The sequence below is a fragment of the Ammospiza nelsoni genome, chromosome Z, assembly GCF_027579445.1.
Source record: "Ammospiza nelsoni isolate bAmmNel1 chromosome Z, bAmmNel1.pri, whole genome shotgun sequence".
Classification (NCBI taxonomy): Eukaryota; Metazoa; Chordata; class Aves; order Passeriformes; family Passerellidae; genus Ammospiza; species Ammospiza nelsoni.
In genome coordinates this window covers 76,097,270-76,111,226 of record NC_080669.1, presented here as the reverse complement: position 1 = coordinate 76,111,226, position 13,957 = coordinate 76,097,270, and the positions used below count along the sequence as shown (strand labels likewise).

Genomic DNA, 13,957 nt, shown 5'->3' with positions numbered 1-13,957 from the left:
GCTTACAGATGGATTTCTTATATCTATAGTTTTGGTGGCAGCTGTCTCAGAAATTAAAAATGCTGAATTCTTACCAAAGCAGAGAACACGTGTTTTTTCCTGGTGCAGAAGAACATCTGTTTTCATCTTAAACATATAATCTAAATAGAATGGGGTTTTATATGACTTTGGAAGTTTAACTTACTACTAAATAATTTCACCAAATAAAGCAGAAATTGGCTTTTATGTTTTTCTCCTGTGGAACTTGACAAACCACAAACCAAGCTAAACTCATGAGAATTTCTAGGCGATTTTTATTTTCTGATAGAAGTCTTATAACCAAGTATTTATAACTTTTTTCTGAGAGAAAACATGAATGCCTCAGTATCTCCTCTGAAACTTCATGACAGAGAAGAGGAAAACAGCTACATAAGATAAAGTGCAAGAAGTAGATTTTTTTTAGGAGCTCTCCTGCCTGTGGGCACCAAAACCAAAAGAGTTTCATAATTCCATTCATAATGAATTTGAACTCCTTAGACCTGAGTGTTTGGAGGTGGTCATGATGGCTTCTCCTTTTAGTAATGGTCATGTCAGTAACAGTGTGCAGAAACTTCACTTAAGCTCTAAGGCTGCAAGAGGGAAAAGCTTGTCAATGGTGGATCCTGTATCTCCAAAACCATTTAAATATTGAGAAATACTGCTTGCCAGTCTTTTTATGCATTCAAAGAAATTTTTGTTTTCATTTTTCTTCTAAGTCTGGAAAATTAAGGGTCTGTTTACCTGCCAAGATATTTTGTGCTACAGGGGAGTCCTCAAAAGATTCCTTTGCTCTCAGTTTCTCTTAGAATCAAGAACTAAATTTCTGTTCTATGTTTGAAAATGCAAAAGAGACGTAAAATGGAGACCCAACAGTAAGAAACTGTCAATAAACAATTTCATTGGGGCCACTAATATAGTAAAATTTGAAGTATGTGTACAAGTCTAAGCAGGTTCATAATTTTATACTATAAATTTGTATAGGTGCTGATATTTATATAGTACTTTTTAAGACTGTAGTAAATCACTTTGGTCTATAGAGTTTTAGTGCTGCTGGCTTTCTTCATTTGTAGTTATAAAATTTAAGACTGTCATTCTTCTGCTTTGCACAGTGGAAATGAAAATAATGGAACTAAAAGGTGAAGAATTTAGACAAATACTGATCTTATGACATAATTTTCAGTGAGTCAGTGTACCAATACCTGTACAAGTCTGTCTAGCTTATAACTTTAACTCTACACATCTAAGGAAAACACAGTTTAGCATATCAATCTGAATCTAAAAGAAGAAAAATTCCTATAAGCAGTTGTACAAAATAAAAGCAGTATATTTTTTCAAGGTCTTTCTACTGTTTGTATCTTTTGGCTTTTTCATTAGTGTTCTTTACTTGTTCTTCTCAAATTACTGTGTTTGATGAAATATAAACGCATAAAGGCATGCTAAAAGCAAATGAATGTTCAAGAAGCTGGCTTTTATGTTCTGTAAGCAGTAAATGCTGTTTGTTGGAAAGATCATTGGTCTGTAAACTGGGAGATTAATATCTTGTGTGTAGTTTATCAAAGCATTTTTTTCAGCAGTGCAATAATTACTTTCTTTTTACCGGCTGCTTTCCTAGTTTCCATTTTTTCCCTTATACTCTCAAAAATAGCATTTAGCATTAGTGTAATTAAAGATAAACACATAATGTTATCCAAGACTTTAGTTTGTTTTCTGCAACTCAGTGTTACACTTCTTTACATTTTCCATATTACCTAGTACTGAAATACATAATTTTACTCTTTCTGGTTTGGGTTTTTTTAGGTATTACAGAGTTGAAGTTATGCTATGCTATATGTGTAATAAAAGCACAAGTGCACCAGTGTCTGTCTCTGCAAAGAGCCTGATGTGCTCTCATTTCTAATGAAATCATTTCAGTGAGATTTAGTCCATATTGCCAAAGAAAAAAGGCATCTTTAGTAACTTTTTGAAGGTAATAGTGTAGCAGTTTAGTGGTAGAATGTATAAAATCAGAATAACAGAAAATCTACTGAGATTTTCTCAGTATAGTATAAACTATTCATGTGTTACTTTTTTAATTTCACAAGGATTTTTTAAAGGGAAATGCTAGCAAGCCAAGAAAATTGAAGAGCACTAAAGGGCAGTAAACATTATCTTAACCCTCCTTGGTAAATAGCCAGTGAAATTGGCCTGTGAGTGAACTTGGTGGGTAATGAGAAAATATTTAATGGGAATGTTTGACCAAAGCTGTGTTTGGCATTCCTTTCCATCATACCACACAAACCTTTTTTCACCTTTTCTTTCAAGTTTTCATGGGAAAATCCATTACTGTTTCAGAGCTGATGGAGTGAAACTTCGTGGTTTCACTAATGGGCTAGCAGTCTGATTAGTTTCTGCTGTTGTGGCTGGGTACAGAATATTAATTTGTTTTTTTCCGCTGGTATTAGTGTTTTTGGGTTTTTTTGTTTCTCAGCCACAATCTATGCTTAAACAGCTGTTTGAATAGAACATCAAACATCAAACACTTCTGAATGCCATCCCACCATGTAGGCATTGGGACTTCTGTAGAATTCAAGCTCCTTAGATAAATAGCAATGCTTTTTGAAGAGAACTAATGTCAGAAGAGCTGGAGACCACAGGCTCTGTCTCTGGCCAGTAGCTGGAGGAGGTGTGACCAGGACAAAGACAAAATTGTTGGTTCTTCTCTGACCATCCTTTCTACTTTCAATGACTGCTGTTTCGCGATGTCTTGATGCAGATAGTGGAATTTTGCAGTTAATAGCACTCAGTGAATTCTTTCTTTCTTTCCCTGAGTTTATCAAGGAGAGAAATCACCCATTCTGCAGGTTATGGCAGGGTCCTTTACTTACTGCAGGTTACATCAAAATTACATTGAGGTTGGAACTCCTGCCTCCCACTCTCATAAGAAAGCTGATGCTGTGTGTACAGTGCCCCAGCCTTGCTCTGGCTCAGTGTGTACAAGTAAAATAGGAGATTTTGAGGGCTTTGTACTGTAACAGTAGTCATGTTTGCTAAACTGTACAGAATTCTGTCTTTTTAATGGAATTTGAAAATATTCTGTTATGAATGTTTTCATAGTTTTTCTGTCTCTTTCTCTTTTATCTTGACAGTATTATTTATGAAGATTCTTCTGTTCCCTGTCAATGTTCATAATACAATAAGTTTATTAAACTTTATCAATTTGAGCATTAGAGGCTTATTTAATCTGAAATATTAAGTGCACACTGAGTAAAGAACCTTTCTTTACTCAGTTTACATGGTTAAGGAGACAAACTGATGGCAGGAAACAATACTGCCAGAATATGGGGGTACAGAGCTTAAGTCCAGAAATTCAGAGGCTGTTTCCCTTTCTTTTTGTCAGGTAGTGTGAGAGGCAGGGAGACCTGTAGCTGCTGTGGAATGAGGTCTCACCTTTGGGATATGCAGTCTGGAAGGGAAGGGAGATTTCATTGCCAGATGAGGGCCAGGGAGGTTCTATTCCTAATTCTTGCTTTGGTTATGCAAGCATGAGATCTTCATGGGAACCAGTTAAAAATACCTAGTGTACGGGAAAAAGAAATGGGTACACAACATTTCCCCCAGTGTCAGTTTAATTTTAAATAGCTGTGGATAGGCACTTGAATCACTCTCACATGTCTGTCATTCATTTGGCTACTTCCAACAGATCACCCGGTAGTTATCCTTATTACAGACAAGATTGATCTTGGCAGCAGCAGAGTACTCATTTTCCCCATATGGAAGGGACAAGTATTACACCCCATTACTGCCAAGCAAGAATGGGCACTGAGAAAGAAAGAAAGAAAGAAAAGAAAAAAAAGAAAAAAAAAAAAAAAGAAGAAAGAAAAAAAAATGGTTGTATAGTTGTAGGAACTGCTGATTTTTAATGTAAATTTAAATATCCCACAGAATATTGTAGATAAGCAGCAGTCCAAAACTATAGATTTATGGTTGTTTTGGGAAACCTATTTCTGTTAGGAGGACTCTGCAATATTTTCTTAGTTTCTCAAATATAAGCAGAAGTTAAATTATTAAATACTTCTGAAAATACCTCTAAGGGATGTTTCAGGAAGGTTTTCTGAGACAAGCTATAAATAAAGCTTCTTTTTAGATGAAAGAATGAAAAGGAAAGAAAGAATAAGGAATATGTATCTTCTAGCATCCTTTATGCATGTTTGCTTTAGGATTTGCTTGACCTTAAAACAATATCATTTACTATTTATAAGGTGCAGTAATCTAGTAAAGGGCTTTTCCACTGTGGCTCATTTCACTGAGATTTAAAGCTTTTCTTTATTTAAGAAAAATAAATTCTTTTAACTTCTGCAAGAAATCATTATGCAACTTCTGTTTTGTTTTTGTTTTTAAAGCCATTTGTTTTATGATTATGGAAAATCCGTATTTTCCACAATATGTAAGTTAATGCAATATTTAAGGCCCAGTAAATTTATATGTTTTTTTAAGTGAACAAAACCAATCTCCAGTATAAGAGGTGAATCACAAGAATGTGTTTTCTTTTATAGTGTGGTTACCTGTCAATTTTTATTTTCTGCTTCCATATATGTAAGGACAATGTGGTCCTTCCTTTTGTGTATCCTGGAGCAGCATGTACTTTGTTTTAGGGGAGATGTCACTAGAGGTTTGAGGTATGCAAAGTAATAAACTGTGAGGGTTTTGTCCCCGTAACAGGGAGTGGGAGTGGACATGAAGGTTGTCTTCCTTAATTTTATGATATATGAAAGTGTGGCTGTAATTTTAACAGACCAAGTGTTTGAAAATGCCTGACATTGCAGTTACAAGAAAACAGGTTGCCACCTTGATTAAGTTACCTTTTTTATTAATCAAAAAAGGAAAATATTGTCCAGTGGCTCCGTACTCTTGTAAAAATATATTTTATACCTGTACCTTGAAAGTTGAGTGGTAGAACACTGTTATCCATGTTTTCTGTATTGAAATCCTTCTTCAAAATAATGGCATCTGAAAATATTTTTAGGGTATTTCTGGTTTCTACATAGAGAATTGTAAGTTTTATCCATTTCTGGTCCATTTTCTATTGAATATTTCCACACATTTTCTGAGTCATGTTTCACAAGGGAAAAGCATTAGTATTCTTTCCTCCACTACTGTATTCTCAAGAGTATTTTGAATCTAATGATAGCAGGTCACTACATTGTAGATACTCCCTAGCTTCCCACCTTATTTATTGTAGTTGGCTCTTTTCCTTGGAAGAGCTCCAGGGGAATCTTGAATGTGAAGATTTTTGTGATCGGAGTTTACAGTAGATTTAAAAATATAATATTAGTACATTTCTATTATGTGAGCAGCCTTTTTTTAAATCAGAGCATACATAGTATGAACATGTGTTAACCGTATTTTTGCTCAAAAGAAGAAACAAGATGGAACCATTTGTTATTCAGCTTGGCAGACATTTGAAAATGGCATACTTCTAAATCTGTTACTTAACTTCTTTATTATTGTTTAAAACTCAGCAGTTTTATAAGAGTTACACCGTTTTATCCTCTCTTCTGGTGCTTCCAGGAGGCTGACCAGGTGTTTCCAGGTGGAGCAGCATGGCAAGCCAGGTAGATAGCTGTTGTATCACCACTCTGCTCTAAGACACCAGTGGAAAGAGATTACAGAGTGTGCAGTAGGAATTGGCATCATTGTCAATGATCTTTGATAATTGTATAGAAATGATGGTATTTCTGCAGATAAATTTGCTATTATCTATGGATTGGAATTTCAAGTTTCTGATTTTTCAAAAAATTTTTCACCTAAATTCCCATTGCTTAGAGCTGGAAAAATATTATTTGTCAATGTGGATGAAAATGTGTTGAAACACTCGCTTAAAAGTCTGTAGGGCCTGCTTCTGAACTTCATGGAGTATGCGTGAGAGAAGTGTTTTCTTTTAAAGCATTAAGATCTTTGAGACAGATCTTTTCCACTGCCTCTAAGTTAGAATGCATATGGATCTTTCCTCATCATGAGACTTTTCACATATTTTGATTAATTTTCCTCTCTTTTCTTAAGTAGTGTATGCATTCTTGCTGGGATGTATAAAATAAAACATGGCAGAGGTTTTTTTTGGTTTGTGAAAACTGTGAGCCACATAAAACATGTCTGTGAAAGTTTGTACAAAGACTAGATTCATATCCACTGCACAGCAGTCTAAATATTTGAAGTTTCTAAATGGTTCCACACCTTATTGTAAAATGGAAAAGCTTGAGAGCCCCTGCTTTAATATCTTTCCTAATTACAGAAGTTGTTTAAAAGCAGTAGTAACCAAACAGGAATGGGGAACAATCTTGTGGTAGTGGGAAGCTGTCTTCAGGAGTTGGCATCTAAACATTTGATATTTTATTCAAAGATATCGAAACTGTATTAAATAAATGGAGGCGTTTTCCTGAAATTAGTTTGTACATTTCTCTTCTCTTATGGGGAGACATATTGCTAAAGTCAGAAGGACATAATATACAAGTCCTAGAACTGTGGGAGATAAAGGTGGAAGGCTACACTGAGATTTCATCCCTCTATCCAGCCCAAGTTTGAAATTGCTTACCCCTCTCAAATACAAATATAATATAAGCTTAGGTAATAGATTATGTTAATTTGGAAGGTAATTTATTATAAGCTTCCTAAGTAGTATTTGAGCTCCTGTGCTTCAAACACAACAGATACTGCAAGTGGTTCTTCACTGTAAGTATGTAGGGCAGTTTTATAGGAGAAAGGACAGAATAGATGTGCTAAATAAACTAGTTGCATGCATGCTTGCGCTGATTTTGACAGACAAGGCTTTTTTCAGAAAGACTGGAATTTGTAGTGATTGCATTTAAGATAAGGACTCAGTTCAGTCAGAAAAGCCCCACTTAGGAATGGCTGGGGTCACCTGTCCTTACGGAATCCTCGACCATGGTCAGAATGTCATTTTACATGTTTGCTGCTGATATGTCCCTCATCTGACTGCCTGGACAGCCAAGTGCAGCGAATCCAAGCAGTGCTGTTCAAACAGAGCCCATCACATACCGTCACAGCCACTGAAGCAAAGCTTTCACATGGGAAAGAGAGAAGGTTTGTTTAGGTTTTTCTGCTCCTGACCAAAAATATTTTCTTAGGTCAGCAGCTCCTGCTGTCACTTTTTTATTGTGTAGCTTCAGAATGGATTCTGAGGAATTATTTATTAGATTGTAGGTTAGGGAAGGGGTAAGCAACAAAGGCAAATATACGATTTTTTCTGTTTAACCCCTATTCAGTTTTTAAGTATCTCCAGAGCTACACCTGATCTTTGAAGCTAAGGTTTTCAAGATTTGTTGGGCAGTTTTAGAAGTTTGTGTCTACTGTATCCTTTCTGCACTAGTACTATTCAATATGGGTACCAGAATTCTTTATCTTCAACAGTGGAGTTTCATCTAAGTAGCACAACAGGCTCTAATACGGATCCTCATTAGTTTTCTGTTTTTCTTTTATAGCTATTTTGGCCACTGTAGGCTGTAGGGATTCACCTGACCAAATATAGATGTCTACAGCTGATCCAGTCACCCTAGGCTCCTTTTCTAATCAACAGAGAAAAATAAACATATTCAGACTGTGATTTTATCCCATCCTAAAATAGACCTCTCAAATAGGTTAGCAGAAGTCCACTGTAAAATGCTTATTTCTCTCTGTTAACTTTAAAGGGAGACATTTGTAGACATTCAAAGAATAGATCTCCAAAGATTAAACGTGTAGATATGTTAAGTTTGATGAAACAAGTCCCACCTAAACTCTTCACTTCCCTCCGTGGGTGTTTATTGTCTTCTACCAACGTGCTGGAACATTTAATCTCTCGTTTTCTGACCTTGCCAATAGCAAAGTAGGAGATAATGGATTGCTTTTGCATTCATTTCTGTTGATTTAAGAATTTTTGACTGTAGGCAATTCACAGGAGAAAAGCCTGCCAGTCTGTGAAAGGCTTGTGCTAGCTGAGAGTGAAGCCTACGCTCTCTTACTTGCACCTGATTTCCCAACAACTGTCAAAACATCAGCAGCTTCACCATGGAGTTACTGAACTTCATCTAAAGTGTAAGGCTTTTAAAGAAACATCAAATGCTCATGAATTCTTGTTTCATAGGTTAGAGATGTGTGAAAACCTAGGATTAGCATGCTTCCTTTCCATTTTCAGTATTTATCTTAAATTAGGAGTATTTTTTCCTAGTGGCTATTTGGTAGATCACTTTTGATTTTCTGTTTATAGGTGGAATGTTGACTGCACATTCAGCACAGGGAAAGTATGAATATTAGCTCTACGTCAGAATCATTTAGTAGAGATTTCCAGTTTCTCAGGGTAGTTTAGTGTAGGGATGGAAGCAGATAGATGTAGTCTGCAAAGCAGATTTGTTGTTAGTGTTTTCATTTAAATAGTTGCACTAACAGCCATAGGAGGAGACAATAATTCAGTGGACTTTGCCTAAACGTCTGATAGCTGCTCTTAACTCATTAGTCATATCTGGTGTTTTGGAGTAAATGTTTAAGCCAGTCAAAAGTCAAGAACAGCCAGGGAAGAGTGAAAATGTGTACCTGAAGTGAATAGAAAGAAAAATGGAAAATGTTTATTCCAAGAGTGCATAGCTGATATGGAAGCACGTTTGCCTTCCCTCTTACCTGCATGACAGGAGAAGATTTAGTAATGAACTTGAAAAAGCTGGTACATTATCATGAGTTATCTGAAAATACACTTTACATGAAACGTTCATTTTCAAAGATAACTGCATGGTACTTAACGTTAAAACTTAACTGCCTTTAGGGAGAAAGCGTAGTTTCCAAAGAAAACAGTGCCTGACTGAGAAGCACTAAGACCCTCCTGAAGGAAGGAAAAGAAGTTAAAACATCACTGTAAAATAGGACTCCTCTAATTTATTTTTCATTTTGCAGTAGCAAGGAGAGAATATAGTCCTGTTGACCTAAGTGCTCTAGAAGTGTATGGTGATTCCTATTTATGTCCAAAATATAAAAGTTCTTGGAATATTTTGGAAAATGGTGAAATTATCATCATGCCAGTCTTGTTGCAATTATGACCCCCATTATGTGTACACACATACATGCCTGTTTCATGAAATTTTGCTAACAGAAAAAGATTAACTATTATCATGGGGCTTGTTTACATAAAAAGTTAGTGAGATGTTGTTGAATCTCAGCTGAAATGCACCAAATAAAAACCAATTCAATGCTTTTGTACAAGATCAGCTCACAGACATGTAAAATGTCAGTATAGGAATTCAAGAAGACAGTGATGGACAGAAACCTGAATCTTCCCTTAATCTTTTGCAGCAGAATGAAGGAGGATAGAGGTGAATAATGCTTTCAAGAGACATTCTTTATGTATGTTCTTGTTATTTTGTTACATAATGAGCAACCTCATTATAAGCAACCATTTTGGTAGATTCAAAAGATACTAATAAGATTAAGTGACTGCTCAGGCTCTGAAATGCTTCAGAAAAATCTTTTAGGTTTAAGATGTAACATTTATGTGAAGACTGTATGTACTCTGTAATTCACAGGAACTGGGAATACTTGCTGCATGATGCAGCATTAATTAATGCATTTATGGTCTTTCTCTTTTTATATTTTATCACAGCGCATTCTCTCCAAAGCTATTCACCATCCAGATAATCACTGCCAGTGTGTGATCTCTAACCATTCATAGTCCCTCTTGCTAGAAGTAATTAACCTTCCTGCCTGTCCTGTACTGACCCCTCTGAGACTCTACTTCCCTTCCTGGATCAGCTCTATCCATTCTCTAAAACTATGTGTTTTTATCTGAAGTGTGGTCACTGAATTTTGCCTTTCCTGCTGCAGTCTCAAACCATCTTTATAAGCAATAATCCAGGAAAATTCTTCCAGTCCCTGACATCAGTCTATAATTTTCATGACCTTACCATCTTCATAGTTTCATCTTAGGGGGTAAATTTTCCACTCCTATGCCACAAATCATTTAAATCTTTTCTTGCTGACCTTGTAAAATGCCCTCTCTGTGTTGTTTACTCCTGTCAGGGTGTTGCCCAAGTACTCTGGAAAGTTTCAGTTGAAGTAATTAGCTTTTGCTTGCTGACAAATCTGCTTCAGTTATTCTTCACAGTGCCTGTTAAACACAGGGCTGTATTCCTAGGCCAGAATAGGTGTCCCTTTCTGTGTTACAGAAAATGAGGCTTCAGTTTCTCATTTAGAGACACTGCTGTTAACTCTTGTCAAAGCACTATTACTTGTTCAGTATCAGAAAAGCTGTATGTGTAGTTGCCTAGTGAGCTCACCTAGATGGAGAATAACCTGACAGAAAAATTATTTGGTGTTGTTTACTGTTTACCTGCAGCAACAGCTCTGTTCACATGACTCAAAGGGAAGTACAGAGCTGAGAACAGACTGACAGGGGTGAGACTATTTGGGAGCCACCCCAGAACTGCCTACAGACAGTGACAGCCAGCCACTGAATCTGTTCTAACCTCTTTCACAGTGAGAAACAAGAGGGTAAACTTGCAATGTTTCTCTTTTGGGTAATATTTTTAATATTTTCCCTGTCTGTCTTCACAAAAATATTTTTGCAGTGTTTTCCCAGTATTTCCCAATGCGAGCTACTGTGTTTGTGTATGAATAGACATTGCCAAAGCCTTTTCAGAGTTATTTAATTTGAAGAACTTAATGCTTTTGCCATAGCAAAAATGCAAAACAACTTTCAAATCATTACTAGTAATTATCTTTTGTAATTTTCTTATAATCACAAAGTTGGCCATCAGTCTGTGGAAAAATTATTTTCAGGATTTTTTATGGCAGGCTTCCAGGACTTCATGCTCCAAAAGCATAGTGTCCAAAACATTCAGCCATCACAGAAGTCGTTTTTTCAAATGTTGAAGATGTTTGTGTAATGATGCATTCTGCATTTTATCATTCTTCTTTGTTACAAGTCATTTTCCATTTGCTGAGCTATGACCTGACATTTTATTACTTTCAGAATCTACATAGGTTTTTCTTGTTTTAAATGGAAGAAAATTATTTGCAGTTTGGGGTTTTTAGATTGTTTTTATAGTAGGGCTGGTTGTACATTGAAACAGGTTGCTGAAAGAGGCTGTCAAGTTTCCATCCTGGGAAGCGTTAAGAAACAAACAGGGTGATATCCTGAGCTGTCTGTAGTACCTGACCATGCTTGGAGAAGGATGGTTGAATTCATCATCTCCAGAGCTCTCTTCCAAGCACAACCATTCTAGAGTTGTGAAAAATTCAGTATCAGTAGATGGGTACCTACCTACATGCGCTCATAGGCAAAGGCAGGAAAACAGTTCTTCATCTGCAATTAACATACTTACTTGCCTGGGGGAGGTAGGACCTTCTTTGACATGAAATTTGATATTTAGCATTTCCAGTGATTAAGATGACTACCTGAGTTATTCTAGGTGGAAGAAGTTGAGAAGTTAGAGGCATCAAAGAATAAATTTTCTTTAAGTGTTAATTATTTTTGTGTGATAAAGATTCTCCTTACCCTTCTCTCCCAGTGTTAAGACCTAGCCAACAATCATCCCTTTGTTGTACAGTTATTTAGAATTTTGACTTCTTTAGGATTAAATGATTGGAGAATTTTTTTAGGATATAGTTCAGGGATTCAGTATTTTGGTATTTTTGAAGAATTGTCAGTTTCTAAAATAATCTAAAAACCACAGAAGTAATTTTTATTATTTCTTATAAAGTAGGTTTATATACCAGTGGATTGATAAAATTACTTGCATGTTCAGAACTTGAGTTTGTTTAGTTTTTAACAAATTATATTCTGGGAACGTTTTATGGTTTCAAAAGATTTATAGGGCTACATTTAATGGCAGTTTCTTTTGCCTGCTCTGTAGCACGTGCCATGGTGGTTTTAAGTGTGCTGTGCATGTTTGACAAGTTAGAAACTCAGCAAACCCCATCAGTGCTGAGCCACACTGTCTCAGGCTTGTTTTTGTTGGCTGGTATCCACTACCATGCTATAAAATACATTTACTTGACAGAAGAAAGTGGAGAACCACATTAACTACAGAGTTTTAAAAGGCTGGCTAACCACATGCAATAAATATTAATAAAAGAAAAGGCCACCCACCTTTGACCTTCAATATTTGTTACTAGCTCTGGTGTTTTAGAATTACTTTAGCATTTTGAGCATTACATAACAATATGTAAGACTCTTACTTAAATCAAACAACTTATTAGCAACTCTGTATTGTGTACTTCAGGTTTACCTCTAAAAATGTTGTTTTGTAGTTTTCTTTTAAAAAGCAAACCAAGTTTATTTGTATCTGCAAGTAAATGGGGAAGTGTAATGTTGTATGTTGTGTGTATATAGGAGGATGCTTTGCTGGGGAGCCTTGTAAAGAATGGCTGTTTGATTAATGAAACTTCATCCCACTCAGTATTTCTTCCTAAAAGAGAATACAAAGCAGAAGAAACAGCTTAGGAGAGTGCCATGCATCATGTTGTGGTAAAATGAAGTTCTGATTCATAACGGCTGAATGGGCTTCAGAATTTTTTCAATATTTTTAATGTTATGTGTCTGCTAGCATAAAAAAAGTGGAGGCTGGACCAAACCAGAAATAGTATGGAACATACACTGGAAAGTTGGAGGGAGAAGAAAGGGAAGGCTAGAAAAGGGAGCATTGTTCTGTGAAATACTAACAAGATAATGCATCTTGCTAGCTCTGGATACATTTGTTACATAAGTGGCAGAAACCAACTTCAGCCTTGGACAATATCCATTTAAGGCATTACTGTGTGTCAAAAATAGATACTTTCTTTTGTGTTTTTGATGAGATATGTTGTCCTTTGTGGTAGATTGTTCCCACTTTGGCTCTCTGGAATCAGAAGTTTGAGTCTTAGAGTTTCTGTGCTGTCCTGCTGAATCAGACTGAGAACAGTACTCACATGGAGATTCAAAGTCACATGTAGAACAATACTCTTAATGTCTGAAAATGAGTTTCCCTGCTGACCAGAAGGGTGACAGTACTGTGAGACACTGGCTTCAAATACGAAGTTCTTAGTGTTGTGGGGAAGAAAGAAGCATAAGTGAAAATCAGCATCTCTTCCGTTCCTGCAGTCAGCAAGTGAAAAGGTCAACAGTGTATGACAAGAAGGGAAAAAACAGATAAAGTGATGAATGAAGTGGAAGAATTAAGAATTAAAAATACGAGTACAAAAGTCATGAGGGCCTGAATCGCTATATCTTATCTGAAGCACTTAATTGTTCTTCTTCAAATCCCTCTTTAACTTTCCATTTTTATTGTGCCCATGAAGATCCTGGCAGCAAATCTTCTGTAGAAACCACTAGTTATCACACTGTCTCCAATTTTTACTTCCTTCACTGCCTACATGCTGGTGTTGTCACTCCTTTTATATTGTATTCTACTCTGGCATTATTCATTCACGTATTCACATGCTCCTTCATATGTTGAAGCTTGATCCTGCTCCAATGTGATGCTTTCTTTGACAATATGAATATTAATTCTAAGATTCAGATGAGTGACCAACTAACTGTCAATATCTCACTCTATTTCAGAGTGTTGTGCGTTGCCTTTGGCATCCCAAGCTGAACCAGATCATGGTTGGTACTGGAAATGGTTTAGCCAAAGTGTACTATGATCCTGTCAAAAGCCAGAGGTAGGTAATTATGATTTATTGTGGGGTTTTTTCCTCAAATTTACCCTGATTCTGTGATTCAATGATTATACTAAGAAATGAGTAGAACTGGTTTGGTAACATTTGTTTTGCAGAGTTCTACTTATTCAGCAGCAGTAGAAAGAGAAAAAAAATATCCTAAAATGTTTGCTTATGAAGAGTGGCACTTTTCCCACTGGGCTTTTCGTTTTGCAGTATGCTGGCTGTTCTACCTGAATTTACAAGTGCTTTCATTTTTTAATTGCATGAACCTTTCATCCTGACT

At 36.1% G+C, this 13,957-nt stretch overlaps 1 protein-coding gene across 1 annotated transcript in view; it reads left to right on the top strand.

Moving 5' to 3' along the window:
• Positions 1–13,957, top strand: part of WDR70 (WD repeat domain 70) — a 123,143-nt gene that overhangs the window by 96,497 nt on the left and 12,689 nt on the right. Inside the window, exon 14 of the mRNA XM_059492991.1 lies at positions 13,574–13,674. Coding sequence (XP_059348974.1) covers positions 13,574–13,674 — 101 coding nt within the window. The remainder of the gene's footprint in view (positions 1–13,573; positions 13,675–13,957) is intronic.